A 21,256-nucleotide genomic window follows, 5' to 3' on the forward strand; every position below is an offset into this window, starting at 1 on the left:
ATTTTGCTCATGCATTGAGAGTCTCAGTATCACAAGGATGTTTATTTTCCCCAAATTGATCTTTTTACTTATTTTTTTTTAAGTGCAAGAGGGAAAGGAGTTGGGGAGTGGGAGGGACAGTGGAGAGGGAGAAGCCTAAGCAGACTCCATGTCCATCGTGGAGCCCCACGTGGGGTTGCGTCTCGTGATCCTGAGAAAATGACCTGAGCCAAAATCAAGAGTCGGACGCAACCCACTGCGCCACCCAGGCACTCCCCCCTCCCCAACACTGATCTTTTGAGTCTACGCAATTCCTGTCAAAAGCCCATTGTGTGTGTTTGTATACGCTGAGAAGTTTGATTCGAAAAATTACTTAGACAAAAGAGTAGCAAGAATAGCAAAAATTCTCCTGCAGGAGAAAACCCAGGTAGATTTTATACATTAATACGGTATGGTGCTGGCCCAGAGATGGAGCCATCGTGCGAGGGGAACTGAGAACCCGAGGGACAGACCCACACGTACACACAACTCTGCTGTAGGAAGAAGCTGGCTTTGAAGGGGGGAAAGGGTGCCTTTCAACCAATGGTGTTCTGACAATTCAATTATATAAAAAATTAAAGTAGATTCCTTCCTTACAGCATACAGGAAGATCAGTTGAATGTGGCTTAAAATGCAAGAAGCAAATGTATAAATTTTAGGAAAGAATATAGGAGAGCAGCGTACTCTTAACATTCTAAAATAAATTCCAAGAGTATCTTCACAACAGAAAATTGAGGAAGAATTTCTTATGATTCAAAAATCCTAAAACATAAAGGAAAAACTGGGTAGATTTAGGTTACATCATAATGAGTACATCTGTATCACGGATGAGAGAAGGCTTTCCAACACTTAAACCTGACAGGCTCATACAAGAACATGGAAGGACTTTGACAAGTTAATACGGAGAAAGGTGACCTCATCGAAGATGAAGACTTGAAGGGTGTTTGATCACGGGGAGTCGTGGATGCGTGATGAATACAGGAGAAGCTGCCCGACTGTATGGGTAACCAAGGAAATGCAGGGTAAAAGCCATAGTGAGATATTGGAAATGCCCACTGGATAGACATGTTGTCCTGATAATACCAGAGTGTTGGGGGGATGCTGAAGGAGCATCAGTCGTACCCTCTGGGCACTAATCTAGGGGTACCCAACGAGGCTGATCCTGTCCCATGGCTTCGCAATCCCTCTCCTCGATTTGGGTCTCCCGGAGCTTCTTGTCCACATACCAGGAGAACTATACTAGATGTTTATCAGAGAATTCCTTGAAATAGTAGAAAACATAATGGAGATGTAGACACAGTGTGTCTACATCAAAGGAAAATGGACAAATTGTACAACAGACTAATATATGTGAGACAACAGATGACTCACAGCTCTGTGGAATGACAGCAGAGTATCGAGTGGGAATAGAGTCGCGGAGGGCGTGTGTACAGCTCAGCTCTATCAGCAGCATGGAGAGCGATGCAGAGGCTGTGCAGGGACACGGGGGGTGAGAAGCGTTAGCAGGAAGTCCAGCAAGCAGTGGCCTCTGTGGGAAGCGCAAGTCGGGGGGCACGCAGGGGCTTCCTGGGGTATCCTGGGTCTATTTCCTAAGCTGGTTGGTGGGTTATTTCAATCTTATGAATATTTTATCATTTGCATGTACTTGTTTGATTTTAAAAAGTAAATAGAGGGATGCCTGGGTGGCTCAGTTGGTTAAGCCGCTGCCTTCAGCTCAGGTCATGATCCCAGGGTCCTGGGATCGAGTCCTGCATCGGGCTCCTTGCTTGGGTGGGAAGCCCGCTTCTCTCTCTGCCTCTGCCTGCCTCTCTGCCTGCTTGTGTGCGTGATCTCTCTCTCTCTCCCTCTGACAAATAAATAAATAAAATCTTTAAAAAAAAAAAGTAAATAGCAGTATGGGGACAATTGGGGAGGGTGCCAAGAGCAGGTGGGGGCATGCAAAAGGGTGTGTGGGGCACTAAATCAGAAAGGGGTGGCCCCGTGTTTGAACATTGAGGGGTGCAGATAAGTTGGAGGTGCAGGAGTCTTGGCTTCCTGTTCTATTTACCTTTATTACTTTAAAAAATATTAATTCATGCAAAAACAAATAAAATTCCTCTTAGTTCCCCCTTCTCCAGTCCCCATATGGGAACCCAACACATACAGGTGTCTAGAAGGGGGTCATCTCATGTACATTCACATCAAAACCATGAGACACTTAGGAATAAATTTAACCAAGGAGATGAAAGATCTGTACACTGAAAACTACAGGATATTGAAGAAGATGCAAATAAAGGAAAAGACCCCCCACTGTGCGCATAGAGACACACACACACCCACCCTGTGTTCATGGATCAGAAGAGTCAATATTGTCAAAATGTCCATTCTACCCAAAGTCATCTGTAAATTAAATGCAATCTCTATCAAAATTCCAATGACATTTTTCATAAACGTAGATAAAATAATCTGGGATGCTTGGGGGGCTTGGTCGGTTGGGCGCCTGCCTTTGGTTCAAGTCATGATCCCAGGGTCCTAGGATCAAGCCCCGCAGGGAGCCTGCGTCTCCTTCTCCCACTGCCCCTGCTTATATTCCCTCTCTCACTGTCTGTCTCTCTGTCAAACAAATAAAAATCTTGCACAGCAAAAGAAACCAACAAAATGAAAGGGCAACTTACAAAGTGGGAGAAAATATCTGATAAGGGGTCAATATCAAATATTGTATAACTCAAAAGCAAGAAAACCCAAATAATCCAATTTTAAAATGGGCAAAGGACCTGAACAGACATTTTCCCAAAGAAGATATACAAATAGCCAACAAGTACATGAAAAGGTCCCCAGCACCACGAACCTTCAGAAGAACGCAGATCGAAAGCACCGGGAGCGGTCCCATCTATTAAGATGGCCAGTGCCGGACAGACAGGAGACATCAGGTGTCGGGGGGGGTGCGGAAGAAGGGGAGCCCTCGTGCCCTGCTGGTGGGAGCACAAACTGGTGCAGCCATGGAAGACAGCATGGACGTCCCCAAAATTAAAAATAGAGCTGCCAAATGACCCAGTGATCCCACTTCTAGGTATATAATTAAGGAAATGAAACTGGGATCTTAGGAAGATGTCTGCACCCCATGCTCACTGCAGCTTTATGCACAATGGCCAGGACATGGGAACAAGCGTCCGTCTCTATTTACAGGTGAACGGAGAGACGAGATGTGAGACATACGTGCGGTGAAATGTCTGAGTCCAGTCATGAAAAGGAAGGAAATCCTGCCACCCGTGACAAAGTGGGTGATCCCTGAGGGCATCGAGCTGAATGAAGCACGCCAGACGGAGAAAGACAGGTGCCGTACCATCTCACTGACACGTGGGCCTCTGGAAAGGCTGAACTCACAAAAACAGAGCAGGATGGTGGTGCCAAGGGCTGCAAGGGGGGGATATGGGGAGATGTTGGGCAAAGGTATAAACTTCCAGTTATCTTTTTTTTTTTTAAAGAAGTTTTTTTTTTTTAAGATTTTATTTATTTATTTGACAGACGGATCACAAGTAGGCAGAGAGGCAGGCAGAGAGAGAAGGGAGGAAGCAGGCTCCCTGCTGAGCAGAGAGCCCGATGCGGGGCTCGATCCCAGGACGCTGGGATCATGACCTGAGCCGAAGGCAGCGGCCTTAACCCACTGAGCCACCCAGGCGCCCTAACTTCCAGTTATCTTAATGAAGCCTTCTTACCACAACAAAAGGAAAGGAACTGTGTGCAGTGATGGACATGTGAACTCACCTGACCACGGTAATCAACGTCTGATACACACACGTGTCCGATCATCGCACTGTTCAGTGTCCGCGTCAACTGTATCTCCGCGCCGCTGGGCAGGGAGAAGGGGAGGAACGTCTGTAGGACGTGCTGGGAGGTGCTGGCCTTCTAGGTACAGTGGGGCGAAGGGGGCAAGGTCTCTACCTTCTGAGAACAGGCAGGGGGCCGCGTTTCAAGGGCAGTGGAGCCTGATGACAACACTGTCGCCAAGCCTGTGGCAGTACCAATACAGCGACCCCTGAAGACTTCCTTGGGGGGACTGTGATGACACCAGTCTGTCCAGCGCGACCTTCTCTGGCAGCTGGAGCCTCAGGGGCGTGCCCTGGGGTTCAAGGTGGGACATCTGCCAGTGAGTAGGACAGAGGGTGAGGGGCCAGGGAGCCCTGGCAGGAAAAGAGGGGCCTGGGGAGCAGGATGCACTGAGATCTGGAGGGGGATGTGGGACAGCTGAGGGAGAGGGCCCAGGGAGGAAGCAGTGCCATCAAGGGTCACAGGCTCCAGCCCCCTGACCCCGTGCTAACTTCCTCACTCCCAAAGACACCTCCCTCTGCACCCCACTCAGCTAGGAACTGCCACCACGTTCCCCAGTGGTTCTCTTCCTCGTCCCTCCCCTGAGCATTTCCACCTGCCCCTCCACCTCCCGACCTGCAAAGCCCCTTCTCCCTCTTGGTGGGTCACCTTGTTGCTTCTTTCACCGAGAAAGCAGAGCAGTGGGAACCGTTCTCCTCCTTCCCCCAGTCAACCTACCAATCCCCCCTCGGGCCGGCGGCCCCTTGGCCGGACTCCTCTCTGCTGCAGCCAGTGACCCTCCTGCATCCTGTGCCCTCTTGCTGCCACCAGGCAGCACCCCCGTCCTGCTGTGCCAGATTTTCCAAGACCCATATAAAGACCAATAACATCCCATCTTAAGAAAACAAGCACACGGGGTGCCTGGGTGGCTCAGTGGGTTAAAGCCTCTGCCTTCGGTTCAGGCCCTGATCTCAGGGTCCTGGGATCGAGTCCCACATCGGGCTCTCTGCTCAGCAGGGAGCCTGCTTCCGCCCCCCCCCCTCCCGCCCCCATCTGCCTGCCTCTCTGCCTACTTCTGAACTCTCTCGGTCAAATAAATAAATAAAAATCTTAGAAAAAAAATAAAAAAACAAGCACACAAACTCCTGAAGTGCCGGACCCCTCTGTAGCTGGACGGCACCATTTTCCGATGCCCCTTTGCAGAAAAACTCACCCCATAGGGCATGTGCCCCTGCTGTATGCGGTTCCTTATGGGTCGTCATCTTTACTCCATTGCACTCAGGCTATGTCTCACTCTCGTGTGGAGACTGCTGTCCTCAGGTAACAGGTTCTTCGGTCTCGCTGTGCTAAGGGCTGAGTGTTGGCCTTTCTCTCTCCGGATGCTCAGCAGTATTTGGTAGACGAGTGTGACCTCTTTCTGACATGTTCTTCCCGTGGCCCTGGAAACTGGACACTCCTGACCCTTCCCTCCTTGAATTCGCTGCCTGCTCCTTCTCAGGCTCCTTTTCACCTACTTTGTTCTTCTGAGAGCCCCCCCCCTCTCCACCGGGCTCTTGCTCTCTGCCTCCACTTACCCCTCAGCGATGAACTCTGCTTCAGGCAGCAGTCGGACAGGCCGCACACTCAGAGGGACTGTGGACCTTGATTTGTGCAGGGTGTAACAAGACTTCGAGGGGCTCAGAGCTCCAGGCACCGGCACCTCTCCCAGGCCTGCAGAAACGAGGAGCGGGAGCAGGAGCCGGAATGGGCTAACAGAAGCTGGAACCTTGGACTGAGGCTTATGGCCAGCCCCAGGTGAGCCAGCAGGAGAGAGCTGGGGGGGTACACACCTTGACTTTGTTCTTTTCTTCCCCCAAGTGCCTCCTGGTGCTCTCCGTCAGCCCAGTACGGCCGAGAGCCGGATGTCAAGGGAGTGGGCTGATGCAGTCTTCACAGGGCAGTGAGGGGCCCCGAGCAGAGCGGGGAAGGGCAGAGAGAATGGGAGGGGCAGACACGAAGTGTTCAGCACAGCTTCCAGATTCGCATTCCAGCCGTGACCTATCGTCCGCACCTCCCTGGCAGTGTCCAACTGCCTACTCAACATCTCCACTTTAGTGTCAAATACGAAATGCCTAATCCTTACCCTGTGCTCAATGAGCTCTTCCCCTCATTTCCCTGTTCCAGTGAAGAGGACCGGTCAGGTAAAAATCTAAGAGTGTCCGTTCCTTCCCTCGCAAGTCTCACAAGCAACACCAGCCATCCAGCCAGCTGCACGGGAGAGCCCCTGGGCATGACGCTTCTCAACCAGACACCATCTCTCCTTTGGGCTGCTGTCAGAGACCTCTCAGTTTTTCCCAGTGACAGGCCTTTTGGCAGCCTCCCTGTGATCTTCCCTTCCATTTTGCAGCTAAGAGACCCCCGTTTATGTCTGGGGTCACTACATGGCGCTTCAGTGTGTAATGTCAGCCCTAGTCCCTTTGCTGTACATCCACTTCTCCGTCCTCTTGAAATCAGGAGTGGCCCGTGGTCCAGATCTGCCCAGTGGAGTTTAAAGAGACGTTTTCTGGTGAGCTGCTGAGGAACCTTTTGTTCGTTATAAAAGGATGTTCTATGTTTACTTTTAAAAAGACGTCTTTTTTACACCTGCCCCTTCTTTCATTTGAGATGGTGGTATAAAGATGGGAGGCTTTGGGCTTTGGTAGCCACGTTGGGCCATAAGATGACAAGCATGACAAAAAGTATGCATTGCGACCATGGGAGGGAGGGAGGATGGAGAGAGTTTGTGTTCCTGAAATGGCACGCTTCATGCCTTTTTAGTAAGTGAGGTTAAAACTGTACCAGGTGAGAGCCGGCTTGAGTTGCTTACATCTGAATGCATCCTGGGCGACACACCCCAGCCTCCTGAAGTCTGTTCCCTGCTCATGAGCCAGAGGGATTCTTCCAGAACGGGAGTCGTGATGACCCCTCTGCACAGAACTCTTGCCTGACTTCCCATCCCGCTCAGACACACGGATCGCCCCTGGGCCTCTGTGCTCTGTGCTGGTCTCCCTTTGCACGTCTCACTTCTCTACAACATTCAGGCGAATTCCTAACAGAGGTCCTCCCGACTCAGTGCCACCTGCCATCCTTGTTCCGTTCTCACGGCACTCACTGCCACCGGGTGCTGCCTGCAGGTTTGACCTGCTCTCCTGTACGGGTGAGGGGGACAGCGTGTGACACTGGCTTTATCCCCTCACTCACCAGGAGTGATTCCAGGAGGCTTCTTACCTGAATGTCGTGAGGACCCAATGAACAAATTATGTGTGTGTGGAGTAGGGTAGTGTCTGGCACGAATAACCACTATGGAGGCATTTGTCATTCCTTGTGTAAGAATGTGAGCTCCCTGCAGGCAGAGCTGGGAGCCTCGTGCCTGGCATCTAACAGGGGTTTAGTGGAGTCTCTGAATGGGTGAACTATGGATGGGTGGCTGGTTGGGTAGCACACAGCAGGCTCGCTTCAGCTTTTATTGAACGGATGGTGGAACGCAGCAATCTCTCAGCGGAGATGTTGGAACCCTTCAGTGCGTGTTGACAGGAAGGCCTAGGATATGACTGAGGGCTGAGGGGCCCCAGGACAGAGCTGTGCATCCTGAAAACCCAAGCCCAGGAGTGGAGAACATGGTCTGTGAGGATGTCCGAGACTCCGAAAGGAAGGCAGGAGAGGGCCCGGAGCCAGCATCTTGGAGGCCACTGGTCCGCAGCAAGGGGAGTGGGGTGTGGGAAGAAGCATGGGGAGTCGGGGGTCTAATCCTCCGCAGTTTGGGCTGGAGCTTCTCATGGCTGCTGACGTCTCCAGCTCCTGGGGTCAGAGGAGGGGTCCGTTGGGGCCGCTCAGCTCAGCGGCGGTCCGTCGAGGACTCCCAGCCCCGCCCGGCTCCCGGGCGCCCCTGCCGGGTTCGGCATCCGGCCAGGGCCCGGCCCGGCACGAGGCGGGACGCGCAGGCGGCGCACGCTCCCCGGCTGGGCTCAGCCCCGAGGCCCGGGGGCCGAGGCGCAGCCCAGAGCGCCGGCGGCCGGGACCGGCCGCGGGGGACAGGGCGGGGGCGGCCAACTGGGGGCGGGGCGGGTGGCGGGCGGGCGGGCGGGGCGAGCGCAGATTGGCCGGGCGCCGCCACGTGACCGGCCCCTTATAGGGCGTGGTGCGGGCGGCGGAGTCGGGTGCGGCGGCGGGGCCGGGCGAGGTCCGGTTCGGGTCCCGCGGCTCCGCGGCTGCTCGGCTCCGAGCGCCTGGCTGGTGCGCCCCGCGCCCTCCTTGCCGGGGCCGCCGGGCCGGGGGATGCGCGCGGCGCCCGGGAGCCATGGTCCGCTTCGGGGACGAGCTGGGCAGCCGCTATGGGGGCGCCGGTGGGGAGCGGGCTCGGGGCGGCGGGGCGGGCGGCCCGGGCGGCCCGGGCCCGGGGGGGCTGCAGCCGGGCCAGCGGGTCCTCTACAAGCAGTCGATCGCGCAGCGCGCGCGGACCATGGCGCTGTACAACCCCATCCCGGTCAAGCAGAACTGCTTCACCGTCAACCGCTCGCTCTTCGTCTTCAGCGAAGACAACGTCGTCCGCAAATACGCCAAGCGCATCACCGAGTGGCCATATCCTGCCGGGGGCCGGGCCGCGCGGGGGCCGGGGGACCGTCCGAGGTCGAGGGGACGGGGGCCGGGCGCGGCGTCCGGCGTCCGCGCCCGGGCGGGTCTGGGAGGGGCGGCCTGGGCGGGGGTGGCGGGGGGTGGGGGGGGAGGCCGGGGCTGGGGCGGGTCCCGTGCGGCGCCCAGTGGCCATCTTCCCCGGGGTCGGGAGGAGGGTGCGACCTGGGGAGAGGCGGATCGGGGACGCGGCTCTCGGCGAGGAGGGGGCGGGGCGGGGCTCCGGGACCCTCCGCGCGCCGCGTGTGCGTGTGTTTGAGTGTGCGCGCGCGCGCGCGCGCGTGCGGTCGTGGTGGCGGCGGCTGCGGGAGCGGGATGGACACTGGGCGGAGCCCCCGTCCCCGGACTCGTCCGTCACTCCCTCGGTGTGGGCGCAGAGCGCGCGGCCCGCCTGGAGGGCACCCGAGGGCGAATCCGCGTCTGTGTAGGTGTGAGCACCGTGTGGACGCGAGCCGGGGCGCGTGCCTGGCTGCAGGTGCTGCGCGTGCGTGCGTTCGGGGCTCCGGGGACATGTCGGCGCGAGTGCCCGTGGAGGTGCATGTGGCTGCGTGCCTCTCGGTGGGGGTGTGCGCCTGCGCGGGGTCCTTCCTCCAGCCCCTCGGGTCGCGGGGGCCGCGCGGGCGGGGCGGGGGCGCTGTCCACGGTGCTGACGGCCGCCGGGACGCGCCGAGGGGCTGCCGCCCGGACTGCAGAGGCTCCGCCCGGAGGCGGCCCCCGAGGGGAGGGCGGGGAGGGCTTGCGGCCGGTGGGTCTCGGCCCCTCGGAGGAGCCCGGGCGCTGGCGGCCGCGCGGCGCGCCCGGGGCTCGGCCTCCCCGCCTGCCCGCCCCCTTGGCGCCTCCCGGCCGCTCCTTAACCCACGCACTCCGTTTGAGTACATGATCCTGGCCACCATCATCGCCAACTGTATCGTGCTGGCGCTGGAGCAGCACCTCCCCGACGGGGACAAGACGCCCATGTCCGAGCGCCTGGTGAGTGCGGCGGCGGCGCGGGCCTGCGGGCGGGGCTGGGGGGGGCGGCCGCCTGTCTGGTTCCGGGCCCGCTAGCATCTGGGGCTCGGTTCGGCTTCCCGCGGCCGGGTGAGCTCTTCTCGGCGGAGGAAGAGCAGAGAAGCCCGGCGGCTGACGCCTCCCTCGGGGCTAGAGGCCTGGGGGAAGCCCGCTCCGCCGCTGATGGGAGGCATGGCCCGAGAGAGCCCGCGTTAGCCAGCAGCTGTCTGCCCTGGCCGCTAACCGCCCGGACCTCAGAGGGGCTGTTCAGTTCCGCGACCTTATGCCCGATCCAAGAAACTAAGTGAAACCTACGGTGGGGGAGGGGCATTCATAAAGGCCCAGGGAAATGTCAGGTCTGCGAGCGCCCACCTTTCTGGCTGCCCACCCTTTCCTGCAGGGCTGGGATCGTCTTTGGTCCCTGTGGTGTGGTCTTGGGTCTAGGGACTGTCCACCTGTCCTTCGGAGTTGTCTTTCCTGGCTCTCCTTGGAATCCCTTCCCCATGTCCCCCCCACGCCCCCATATGGGAAGCGTTCTTCCCAAACAACCTAAATCGTTTTCAGCCATTCCTGCCAAGGCCTCCGCAGATCCCTGTGGAGTCCCCTGTTGCACATGACAGTCAGAACTCCAGGGCAGGGTCTCTGGAGGGGCAGAGGGTGATCTGGACCAGTGAGCCTCACTTCAAAGGTGAGGCTATGTCCCCTAGCCCCCAGTCTTTCCTCCTGACCTGATCCCTTTGCCTGGGCTCCGTGTGGGTTCTTAGGCCCGAGGGCAGGGAGAAGAGCAGGGGCAGGGGTCTGGAGAGGGGGTCTGAAGCCCTGCCGGAGAGCCGCTAGAAGTCCTAAGGTCCCTGAGAGACAGCCCAGCCTCTCCTAGGGGCACTGGGCATGGAGAGGAGAATCGCTCTTTCCTTGTACCCTGGCAAGCAATTGGTCCTCTCCATAGTTTCTTTCCCTAACTTTGGTGGAGATAGACAGGAGGTGCTACTGGGACAGTTCAGTGCTTAGCCCTGAACTCCCCCTCCCGGCCATCACAGGCCCAGGGCTGGGGAAGGGAAGACAGAGGAAGGCTGATTTGGGGGTGCTCACACTTGGGCAAGGCAATACAAGAAGGCGAGGGAGTGGACAGCCAGGGAACGGGAGGCTCCCTGGAGCCGTGTTCTGCAGGCCAGGGGTTTGGGTTGTGCGAGAGGAGGGGTGTGAGGGCGGCTCAGCCGTGCCGCCAGACACGAGTGGGTGTGGTCCTTGTGGGTGCCTCTTGCCTCCTGTGGAGCCAGACAGGGGTGGCCGGCTTCCTGTGGGCCCCTCGTGCAGGCTGGTGTTGTGTGTGCTTGTGGTGAGCGTCTGTTCTGAAGGTTGGAGAAGAGAAAGTGAGAGTGGGGAAACTCTGCCGGGCCCCAGGGCGTGGCGGTGCCTCCAGGGAAGTCTGACAGGGGTAGGGCCAGAAGGAAACGGGCCAAGAGATGGTGGGGGGTCAGGGGAGCAGGGAGGCTGGTGTACAGTGGTCGGTCTTAGGCTTGTCCCTGCTGGGTGGCAGGCTTGGCTGGGCCAGCCAGGCATCTGGGCAAGTCTGAGCTCCTGCCTCCAGGTGAGGGAAGGTTTGCTTTGTGTTGGGGGTGGGGGTTGGGGCTATGGGGAAGACAAGCAGAATGTGCCCAGCTTGGGCCTGGTCTAGAGGCATGAGGAGCCCTTGCTGACCCTAGCCCTGTGTGCAGGCATAGGCTTTCAGACCCTTAGTGGAGAGGAAGCTGTAACACAGAGCAGGACCTGGAGAGGAGGCTTGCTGGGGTAAGAGGCTAGGTGATGCAGGCGCTCCCTTGTTTTTCAGCCTGGACTGGGATGGGGTCTCCACAGCTCCCTGTGTCTGGGGGCTCTGGCTCCCAGCACCCATCCCCTGCCTGAGCAGCTCGTAGCCAGAACCCCTAGCTGGCAGTCCCACTCCACCATCCACCAAGCCCATGGCTGTCTGTCCACCCAACCCTCCGCAAGCCACTCCTCAAGAGTGGGGCTGGGGAAAGAGCAGTGATGAGAGAGTCTGGGGTGGGGCCGCACGGCGTCTCCCAGCTCTTGCCTGCTCTTTTGTGTGGCCAGAAGCTTTCTGTTAGGATGTGTTTGCTCAGCCAAGCTGTTTCCTGGGCCAGATGTCAGCAGCCCCGTTTCCTTGAGGACGGGGGACCCTCCAGAACTAAACTAGACCTAAAGCTTCCGGGCGATTATTTCTGTCATGAGTCAGCATCTGGGTAGCAGGACGGCAGGGCTGAGCCATGATGGACACTGGGCTGACGGGGCCCCTCAGGGAGGTCGCTTCCGCCATGCCCAGCTGGGAAGGCCCAGGCGGAGGGGACACCAGGACAGACGGGGAGAGCTCTTGGGGACCAGGCTTCCTGGGGGAGGAAGGTACGGCCCTCAGTGGGAGCTGAGAGCGGCTGCTGGGAGCCAGTCTGGCCCTCCCTCCCCTGTAGCCCTGTGGTGGCCCGTCCTCGGACCCCGCAACCCTGGCCCCTCGAAGGCAGGGCCGAGCTGCTGTCTGAAGGGCAGTCCCTGTGGCGGCTCCCCGCGGGCAGACCCTTCCCTGCCCAGTCCATCTGCTCTTTGCAGCAGCAGCCCTGGCGCACAGGTGTCTGAAGTTAGTGCTCAGGCCGTTTCTCATGCTGACCCTCCAAGTGCAGCCCCTTGGTCCAGTTCCCTGGGGCCCCCGTGCACCAAGGTTCTCTCGCCTTCCCCATGTGAGCGATGCCCGGGGTCACTGACCACACTGGCTGTGCCTGTGTCCACGGGGCACCCTCCTTCCGGAACCCTGTGTTTCCCACCCTGCTCAGCACCAGAGGGGCCCGGCCCCAGTGCATGCTCTTGGTGGAGGGACAAGACTGCTCTGCTCACCCTGTTCCCTCCACCTGGAGCTCCTTTCCTTGCCGCCTGGCTGGACGTCTTGCTCTCCGGAGGCTCCCCGAGGCTGGGCTGTGGTTGCCCCACCAAGACCGGAATGTGTGTGTTGCGATTAGCGCGAGATGTGTGCTGAATGAATAAGCGGGTCCTGGGCTGCTCTCTAGGGAGCTGGGACTTTATCCAGGCAACTTCGGCAACGGTTGGAGCCCAGGATCAGACCCAGATCACCTCTGGGTCTGAGAACGGCTCTGTTTCCAACAAACCGTGAGTCTGCAGCCCAGTTCCTGGACCTCCCCGTGTCTGTTTCCCTTAGAGCAGTGGATTGGCGCGGGGTGGATTGCGTAGCCCACAGGTGCTGTCAGCCTGGCTTCCCCTGCTGCAGGGCCTCGAGGGGTGGGAGGTCCCAGGACCCCTCCCCGTTCCCTGTTAGGACAGCAGGGCAGGGGAGCGAGCGACAGAAGACGTGTGACGTGTGGCTGGTGAGGCCGAGCGGAGGCGCGGAGCTGGGGCGGCGCGTTCGGTGCGGCCGCCGCCCTGGGCCTGCCGAGCTCGCGGGCGGTGGCGACCCTCTCTCCGCTTCTCCTCAGGACGACACGGAGCCCTATTTCATTGGCATCTTCTGCTTTGAGGCGGGGATCAAGATCATAGCTCTGGGCTTTGTCTTCCACAAGGGCTCCTACCTGCGCAACGGCTGGAACGTCATGGACTTCGTGGTGGTTCTCACCGGGTAGGCGGCCGGGGCGGGCTGTGCCCTTGCGGGGGGCTGGGGCTTGGGCAGCAGCGTCCACACCGGCCCGTGGTGCATGCGAGGCAACGCGGGATTGCCAGCCCGTGTGGGCCGGAGCTGTTGCCCTGTGTGTGGTGATCTCGGCTGAAGGGCGGCTCCCCGGTTCCCGCTCAGGTGTAGCCGCCCCCGAGCAGAGCCACGGGCGGGCTAGGCCGCGGGCCTACCGTGCGGGCGGGGGCTCGAGGCTCTCCCGAGCGGCTCAGCTGGTTCCGGCCCGAGGAGCTCCCCGGACGCGCTCGGTGCCGCGCTCGCCTGAGCTTGTCAGCCTGTTTCCTCGGTTCCCGGCCCCGGGACGGTGCTCAGTCAGGGTGTCCTGCCCACCGCCTTCCTCCTCAAGCGGACCCTGGTCATGACCGCTTTGGGCTTCCCCAAGCCGCCCAGGAGGTCTAGAGGTTGACCTGGGGGTGCGCTGGGGGCCGGGGTGCAGGCAGCACGCCCCCACCCTTTGGGGTCTCAGTCTCTGCGTCTGCCGGGCGGGCCCCTCCTCTGGCCAGCGGGCTGAGGACCGGAGCGGAGGCCTTGCTGCTTCTGCGCTGGGCGGGGGGAGCGGGGGAGTGCTCGGGGAATTTGCTCCAGAGGACCTGTTTGCACAGCCCAGGCCCCGGGGGCCCCAGCCCAGGCCAGGGACGGCAGTCTCTTCTTCCCTGGGGCCTCAGTGGCCCTGGAGAGGCTCAGAGCCCAGATCAGAGAGGAGGGAGCAGGCCCCGCTGTGGCCCAGAACCGTCCTTCCCAAAGAGGGGTGATCGTGCCCAGGATCTCCACCCTTGTGCTGTCTGCCCAGTGACCCCTAACCTGCCTTGGTGTGGGTGCGCTCACGTGCGGAGGTGGTTTGGGCAGAAGGCACCGGAGGGAGGAGGTGACCGTGAGAGCCTGGGTTTGGGGCTCAAGCTTCACAGGCTCCCGGCAGGTGAGAAGACACAGACTCTGGGCTCCTGGGCCCGGCTCTCGGGGTGCCTGCCCTATCCCGGGGGGCCTGCTTCCCTGTTTGTACAGCTGTTGACGGCTCGGCCTGAGTTCTGTGCTGGCGCCGGGCTGGCCTCCCCCTGGCGGGTGTCTCCTGGAGGGACTCGGGCTTGTCCCAGGCCCCTCCTCCTTGTGCTTTCACTCAGCCGGAGCCTGTGGCCCTCACCACCCTTTTGCCAGCACCGATGGGGCGGGCGCCTGTGAATTCCAGATGAATGGGTTTTATGCACAACTCTCGGATTTCCATTCCATGTTTCATGATGACTAAGGAGGGAGGGGAGCGGGGAGCCTTCTCCGGGGAGTTGTGGGGCTCCAGCAGCAGACACAGGGGCACTCCCTGTTCCCGGGCGGGTGTGGTGTCAGGGTGGCATTTACCAAGAGTCCCTGAGGTTTTGTGGAGACTGGCAGCCACCCACATGCCCCCCATCCTCGGAGGGCAGGGCGCTCGCCCCCCCATCCCCCGCAGGCACTGGGGAGGGGCCAGGGGTGTCGCTGCTGTTTACATCGCTCCCTCTCTTGAGGTGTGAGTCCCTGAGGACGGGAGTGGTGTCTTATTTTTCAGGGTGTCCCCAGAGCCTTGCTTGGGGCGGGTCCCCAGGAGAGGTCAGAGAGTGTCTGCTGAATTGACTAACGGGTGAGGTGGCGGGTGCTTGGGGCTCGGCCCTGCCTCCCGGGAGGCGATCTTTGGTGCTGAGTGCTTGGGCTTCCGGGGGCAAGGCAGGGAGGCAGAGGAGCCCCCACTCACCCCATGGCGGGACCCCTGGTCTTCCGATAAGCTCGTCCTGATGGGGGTCCAGGAAGCTGGCCCCTCAGTGAGGGCTGGGAGAGACCTCCTGAGGGGAGAGCACCCCGGGCTGCCCTCCTTGGCCTGTGACACGCAAGAGAAGAGAATGTGCCCATCTTCCTGGAGGCCCCAGGGAGAGGGTCCCACAGGTCCTGAGACCTTAATGCTGGCCCCTACCCTACTCTGGGGATCGCTCCATCTGTCCTCGTCTCTTCCCTCTCCCCGATCGTCCCTTACTTCTCTCCTGCCCTCTATCGTACCCCGCCCGCCCGCCCGCCCCCGCCTCTCTGTCCCTCCTTCCCTCCTTCTCCCCCACTTGTCTGGTCCTGTCTCCGTATCTCTGACCCTTTCTCTCTCCTTCATCCTCTCTGTCTCTGGTTCTTTCCCTCTCTGTCTTTCTTGCTGACTTTCTCTTTTCGGCCTCATTCTGTCTCTCTTCTGGGATGCAGAGTCTCTACTCTCTGTGTCTACAGGAGGAGGGCCGGGTGTCCAGGCTTCTGTCTCTGCACAACGTCCCCAGAGGTGGCTGTAGGCGGGGAGGGGACCCCGGGTGGGGAGGGGCTCCCGCGTGGGCCTGGAGTCTGCAAGGGACCTGCTGTCTTGCTCCTGCTCACAGCTCATGGGGACGAGGGGACCTGCGTGTGTGCGTGGGTGTCTGTGGTAGGAGGAGGGCCCTGGCCCGTCTCGATGTGCGTGCTAGTGGGGGTGGGGGGGCAGGGAGTCGCCGGATCCAGCCCCTCCCGAGCCGCAGTCCCCGCTTAGCCGTGGGAGGGGCATTACTTCTCATTACTTTGTTGTTTTTAATTAGGGTTTACTTAATTGGTGCTCAGAGGGCTGGAGGCCCATGGCGGGGAGGGAGGGACTCTGGCTGGGGAGGCCGCGTTGCTTGGTGAAGCCCAACTTGTCCCTCGAGGCCCGCTGGGGTCCCTGTGCTCTTGAGGCTGGTGTGCGGGTCATGAGAGGAACCCCAGGCTGGGATGGGGACTCCACCCCTGCCTCAGGGAACCCTCTTTCCCTCATAGACTCACCTGTAAACCAAGCCTGGGTTCACCCTTGGCACTGGGGTCCCAGCATCTAGTCCTGGCTTCTCGGGAATGAGCTGAGGGGCTGTCCTGCCTACAGTCTGTCCGTCTGCCCTCTCGTCCAGGCGTCTGTCACTGGAGCGGACCTCTTTTGAGGGCATCATTTGCTAACCACTCATCACTTATTTATGCGAAGTTTGCTGAGCCTCTGCTGGGTGCTGGGGACACAGCGGCGAACCAGCCCACGGAGCCTCTGCCCCGTGGGCCGCTTTCCGGGGGGCAAGGTCTCTGCAGCCCTACTCGGTTTCTTCTTAGCATGAACAGTCTTCCTCGATCGTCACCTTTCTTTTACGCGTGAGGTTCCATTGTGCCGTCCCTACCCTGGCCCTAAATCTAGGCTCCATAAGGTCAGGTTTTGACTGGCCGCTTCCTGGCTACGTCGCCGTGCCTGGGGTGGGGGCACCATGGAGATCAGTCCGTAAATGGAAACCCCGTGCTTCAGTCCCCCACAGGGAAGAGCGGTAAGGAGTGTGGAATGTGGGCTGGGAGGCTGCCGTGTGGGACGCTCAGAGAAGTCCTCCACGGTGAGTTTGGAAGGACAGAAGGGGTGAGCCACCTAGACGCTCGGGAGGCTGTGGCTGGAGGTGTCGACGCAGGACCCAGGGTCCCGATGGTCTTCCGAGCCCAAGACGAGACGGGATTCCTGGGGAAGCTGCCCATTTGAGCCCAGGGCGCCGAGTCTGTAGGTTGGGACTGGCCAGCAAGGTGTTGCAGGGCCCGAGGAGGAAAGCGGGTGGTGTTTCTGGGAGGAAGAGCCCTTGTCGAACAGAAGCAAGAGGCGGGTGCCCAGCGGAGTGAGCGCGGCGTTCGGTTCTGGACAAGGGCTGGCTGGGAGGGGCTCTCGCAGGGACGGAGAGGGGTGCGGGGTGAGCCCCCGGGGGCGGCTCTTCTTCCCAGGGGGTTTTGTGGCAGCGCAAGGCAGCAAGCTGGGGCCGTGGCCGGAGGGAGGTGAAGGGGCCGGAGAGGACGGCGGCCTGTGCGCTAGTCCCAGAGGCGAGGACGAGCGGAGGCTGTCGACGGGAAGTGCTGGAGAGCCGTCCTAGGTGGACGAGGGGAAGTGGGATCCCGAACCCTGGGCTCTGTGTCTGTGGGCCTCTAAGCAGGAAGTGGGGGAGGGACTGGTGGGTGAGCAGGCAGGGCTGGTGCCCAGGGACAGGGGAGATGGGGGAGAGGGAGGGAGGATGGCTTCCCTTGGCCGGCGTCCAGTGTTCCCCCTGCCTGGGCTTCCGTCTCCGTGCACGTTCCCTCCTTCACTCGGTGTCTGGCCGTCTGTGCCCTCACTCACTTGGACGGTCCTTGCCAAATGCGCTAGTTGTCGGGGACGTGGTGGTGACACAGAGGCTGCCTTCTCCGGGGGAGACCGTGAACAAACGGTGCCTGCCGTGGGGACGTGCAGGCTGCAGGTGGGGACGCAGAAGGCCAGGAGAGCCTGGGGATGAGGTTTGTCCTCTCGTGGGGGCTGGGAAGGTCCCTCAGCGGAGGAGCAGGCATGAGCGGTGGGTCTCAGGGAGCTGGGAGGAGGGTGAAGGTGCAGGAGGCCCCAGGGGCCGCTGGCGGGCTCCGAGAGCGGGGCTGGTGCTGGGGCGCGGAGCTGGACCCGAGGGCTCGGTAACCGCGGCGGATAGGAGGGGCCGTGGACGGGATGGAGCCGGAGGGAGCACAGGTCTGCTGGATTGCCCACAGGAAGCCCTCCGGCCCCTCCCTAGTGTGGCACCCCCGTCCCAGCCCACCTGTGTCTGACTTCCTGATGCCGTCCCCCCGTCACTGTCTCCCCTCTCCCAACCCCCTCGGAATCCCCACCCCCACCTGGGCCTGAGGGGTTGGTTCCAGCTGGCAGTCAGGGCAGGGGCAGGGTGAGGTCCCCGTAGACCCCAGGGACATCTTCCTGCTCACAGAGAACCCAGAGTCCCCAAGCCCTGAGTGTCCCTGCTCCCGTCATGGCCTCAGCCTGGTGCTTTCCTTCCTGGTCCTAGGGGACAGCAGAGCAATGTGTCCCAGCTCAGGCAGTTGGCTTCTCTAGGGGACATTTCCAACCACAGCTTCTCATTTTACTTCAAATTAAACTGGGATTTCTTTCCAGGACATGTAATTAGAGCTCAGGGTCCTGCCTCCCTGGACTGGGCCTCCTGTGGGAAGAAGAGAGGGGGAGCAGGCAGCATTGCGTGGGGAGGAAGTTTGGTCCTGGGCCGCCCTTGGCCGCCGGGAAGCCTGCTGCCTTGTTCGGTTGGGGTGTGGACAGGCCTGCGTCCTGGTGCTGAGGAGGCCTGGCAGACGGCAGCGGGGAAGGTGTGAGAGAGTGCCCTGGGGAGCCAAGTCCAGAGGACGCCTGCCCTGGGCCCTGGCGAGCCGTGTGTGTGTCCCCCTGTGGGGACCAGGGAGCTGGGCCTCCCGGCGGATGACAAGTGACTTCACACCTGAGTATGGAGTGACCCTGTGTCTGGGTTTGAGATGACAGAAGACACCATGTCTGAGTGCCCAGCAGCACTGCGTTTGGACCTGGGCTGCCCCACTGTGTGCGGGCGAGCTCTAGACACAGGAGCGGGGTTCCGCTCAGCCATTAGAGTTAGCCCCATATGGGGTCTTCTTCTTGTGACTGTGATCCTACTGGGGGGGGTCTCTGTGCCTGGTCAGGTCGGGGGCTGCTGGGGGGGTCTCTGTGCCTGGTCAGGTCGGGGGCTGCTGGGGGCATCTCTGTGCCTGGTCAGGTCGGGGGGTGCTGTGGGGGTCTCTGTGCCTGGTCAGGTCGGGGGGTGCTGCGGGGGTCTCTGTGCCTGGTCAGGTCGGGGGCTGCTGGGGGCATCTCTGTGCCTGGTCAGATCGGGGGGTGCTGCAGGGGTCTCTGTGCCTGGTCAGGTCGGGGGCTGCTGGGGGGGTCTCTGTGCCTGGTCAGGTCGGGGGGTGCTGCAGGGGTCTCTGTGCCTGGTCAGGTCGGGGGGTGCTGGGGGCATCTCTGTGCCTGGTCAGGTCGGGGGCTGCTGTGGGGGGGGTCTCTGTGCCTGGTCAGGTCGGGGGGTGCTGCGGGGGTCTCTGTGCCTGGTCAGGTCGGGGGGTGCTGGGGGCATCTCTGTGCCTGGTCAGGTCGGGGGGTGCTGTGGGGGTCTCTGTGCCTGGTCAGGTCGGGGGGTGCTGGGGGGGGTCTCTGTGCCTGGTCAGGTCGGGGGGTGCTGCGGGGGTCTCTGTGCCTGGTCAGGTCGGGGGGTGCTGGGGGCATCTCTGTGCCTGGTCAGGTCGGGGGGTGCTGTGGGGGTCTCTGTGCCTGGTCAGGTCGGGGGCTGCTGGGGGGGTCTCTGTGCCTGGTCAGGTCGGGGGGTGCTGCAGGGGTCTCTGTGCCTGGTCAGGTCGGGGGGTGCTGGGGGCATCTCTGTGCCTGGTCAGGTCGGGGGGTGCTGTGGGGGGGTCTCTGTGCCTGGTCAGGTCGGGGGGTGCTGTGGGGGGGTCTCTGTGCCTGGTCAGGTCGGGGGGTGCTGCGGGGGTCTCTGTGCCTGGTCAGGTCGGGGGCTGCTGAGGGCATCTCTGTGCCTGGTCAGGTCGGGGGGTGCTGTGGGGGGGTCTCTGTGCCTGGTCAGGTCGGGGGGTGCTGCGGGGGTCTCTGTGCCTGGTCAGGTCGGGGGGTGCTGCGGAGGTCTCTGTGCCTGGTCAGGTCGGGGGCTGCTGGGGGGGGTCTCTGTGCCTGGTCAGGTCGGGGGGTGCTGCAGGGGTCTCTGTGCCTGGTCAGGTCGGGGGGTGCTGGGGGCATCTCTGTGCCTGGTCAGGTCGGGGGGTGCTGTGGGGGGGTCTCTGTGCCTGGTCAGGTCGGGGGGTGCTGCGGGGGTCTCTGTGCCTGGTCAGGTCGGGGGGTGCTGGGGGGGGTCTCTGTGCCTGGTCAGGTCGGGGGGTGCTGTGGGGGTCTCTGTGCCTGGTCAGGTCGGGGGCTGCTGAGGGCATCTCTGTACCTGGTCAGGTCGGGGGGTGCTGGGGGGGTCCCTGTGCCTGGTCAGGTCGGGGGGTGCTGAGGGCATCTCTGTGCCTGGTCAGGTCGGGGGGTGCTGTGGGGGGGGTCTCTGTGCCTGGTCAGGTCGGGGGGTGCTGGGGGGGTCTCTGTGCCTGGTCAGGTCGGGGGGTGCTGCGGGGGTCTCTGTGCCTGGTCAGGTCGGGGGGTGCTGCGGGGGTCTCTGTGCCTGGTCAGGTCGGGGGGTGCTGCGGGGGTCTCTGTGCCTGGTCAGGTCGGGGGCTGCTGAGGGCATCTCTGTGCCTGGTCAGGTGGGGGGCTGCTGGGGGGTCTCTGTGCCTGGTCAGGTCAGAGGTGCTGCGGGGGGGTCTCTGTGCCTGGTCAGGTCGGGGGGTGCTGGACTTTCTCTTCTCATTCCCACCTGATGCTAGAAACGACCTCCTCAGTGTGTAGTTGGGACAAGGGGAGGGGGGCTGAATTCTAACAAGTGGCCCATGGAGCAGCAGAGGGAGGCTGTCAGGACCAGTATTATTTGGGGCTGAAGTGTCAGTCCGTCCAGGCAGCGTCCTGGGGAGCCACTGGTGATCCAGAACAGATGGTGCGGGGGTTCGCAGGCCCCCGTGGGCTGGGGGAGGGTGGGCGGAGGGGCCTGGGCCCAGCCCCCCAGGAGCCTCCCTCCAGACAGTGGCCTTCTCTTGGCTCTGCTGGTCCCTCGGGACAGACCCGGGCCCCCTGCTGGATTATGTAACCTGAGGGAGGGGGGTAGGTTGGGATCCGGGCCTCCCTTGGCAGCACGGGTGCCTGCCCTGGTATTATAGAGGACCAGCCCCCTCCCCTCTGTTTCCTCTCTCCTGGTTCCCCTCTCTCTTCTTCCTCTGTTTTAGGAAGCAGCCAGAGCCAGGCCCCTCCTGAGCACTGCCTGCAGAAGCCCCTACTCGCGCCTCGTGTCCAGAGGCATGGCTGAGGAAGAGCCCTGTCCTTTAGCCCCAAGGGCTGGGTGATCCTGGGTGGGGCAGGGGATCCAGACTGCCCAGCCTCCAGGGCTGAGCTGGGCCATGGGCCCCTGACTCTGGGATTCAGGCTGCGGTCCTGGGGTGTCTGGAAAGTCGGCCGGGCCTAGGCATGCCTTTGAGTGGTGGGGGTTGGGTGGGGTCTCTGGGCAGGAGCCTCAGGTCAGTGTGCAGATGCTTGGGAGGGCTCTGTACAGCTTGGGGACAACTCTTCCTTGCCAGCTAGTCCAGCAGCCCGGAGGGGATATAGGCTCAGGCCGCACACCTGCAACCAGGGGGCCCAGAGCAGAGAAGGAGCCCCAGGCTCCGACGTGGCCGACGACTTCCTGGGCCGCTGACATCTGAGCCGGAAGGAGAGTGGGGAGTCGGGCAGTGACA

The 21,256-nt window shown here is 61.3% G+C and overlaps 1 protein-coding gene across 2 annotated transcripts in view; it reads left to right on the top strand.

Moving 5' to 3' along the window:
- Positions 1-8,119: 8,119 nt before the first annotated feature.
- CACNA1B (calcium voltage-gated channel subunit alpha1 B) overlaps positions 8,120-21,256 on the top strand; it is a gene marked incomplete at both ends in the record, with an annotated part of 175,908 nt that continues 162,771 nt past the window's right edge. For both annotated transcript variants that reach the window (XM_080820781.1, XM_080820780.1), the window contains 3 exons: positions 8,120-8,400; positions 9,315-9,420; positions 12,912-13,051. In XM_080820781.1, coding sequence (XP_080676907.1) covers positions 8,120-8,400; positions 9,315-9,420; positions 12,912-13,051 — 527 coding nt within the window. The remainder of the gene's footprint in view (positions 8,401-9,314; positions 9,421-12,911; positions 13,052-21,256) is intronic.

This window comes from Martes martes, assembly GCF_963455335.1.
Source record: "Martes martes genome assembly, chromosome: 12".
Classification (NCBI taxonomy): domain Eukaryota; kingdom Metazoa; phylum Chordata; class Mammalia; order Carnivora; family Mustelidae; genus Martes; species Martes martes.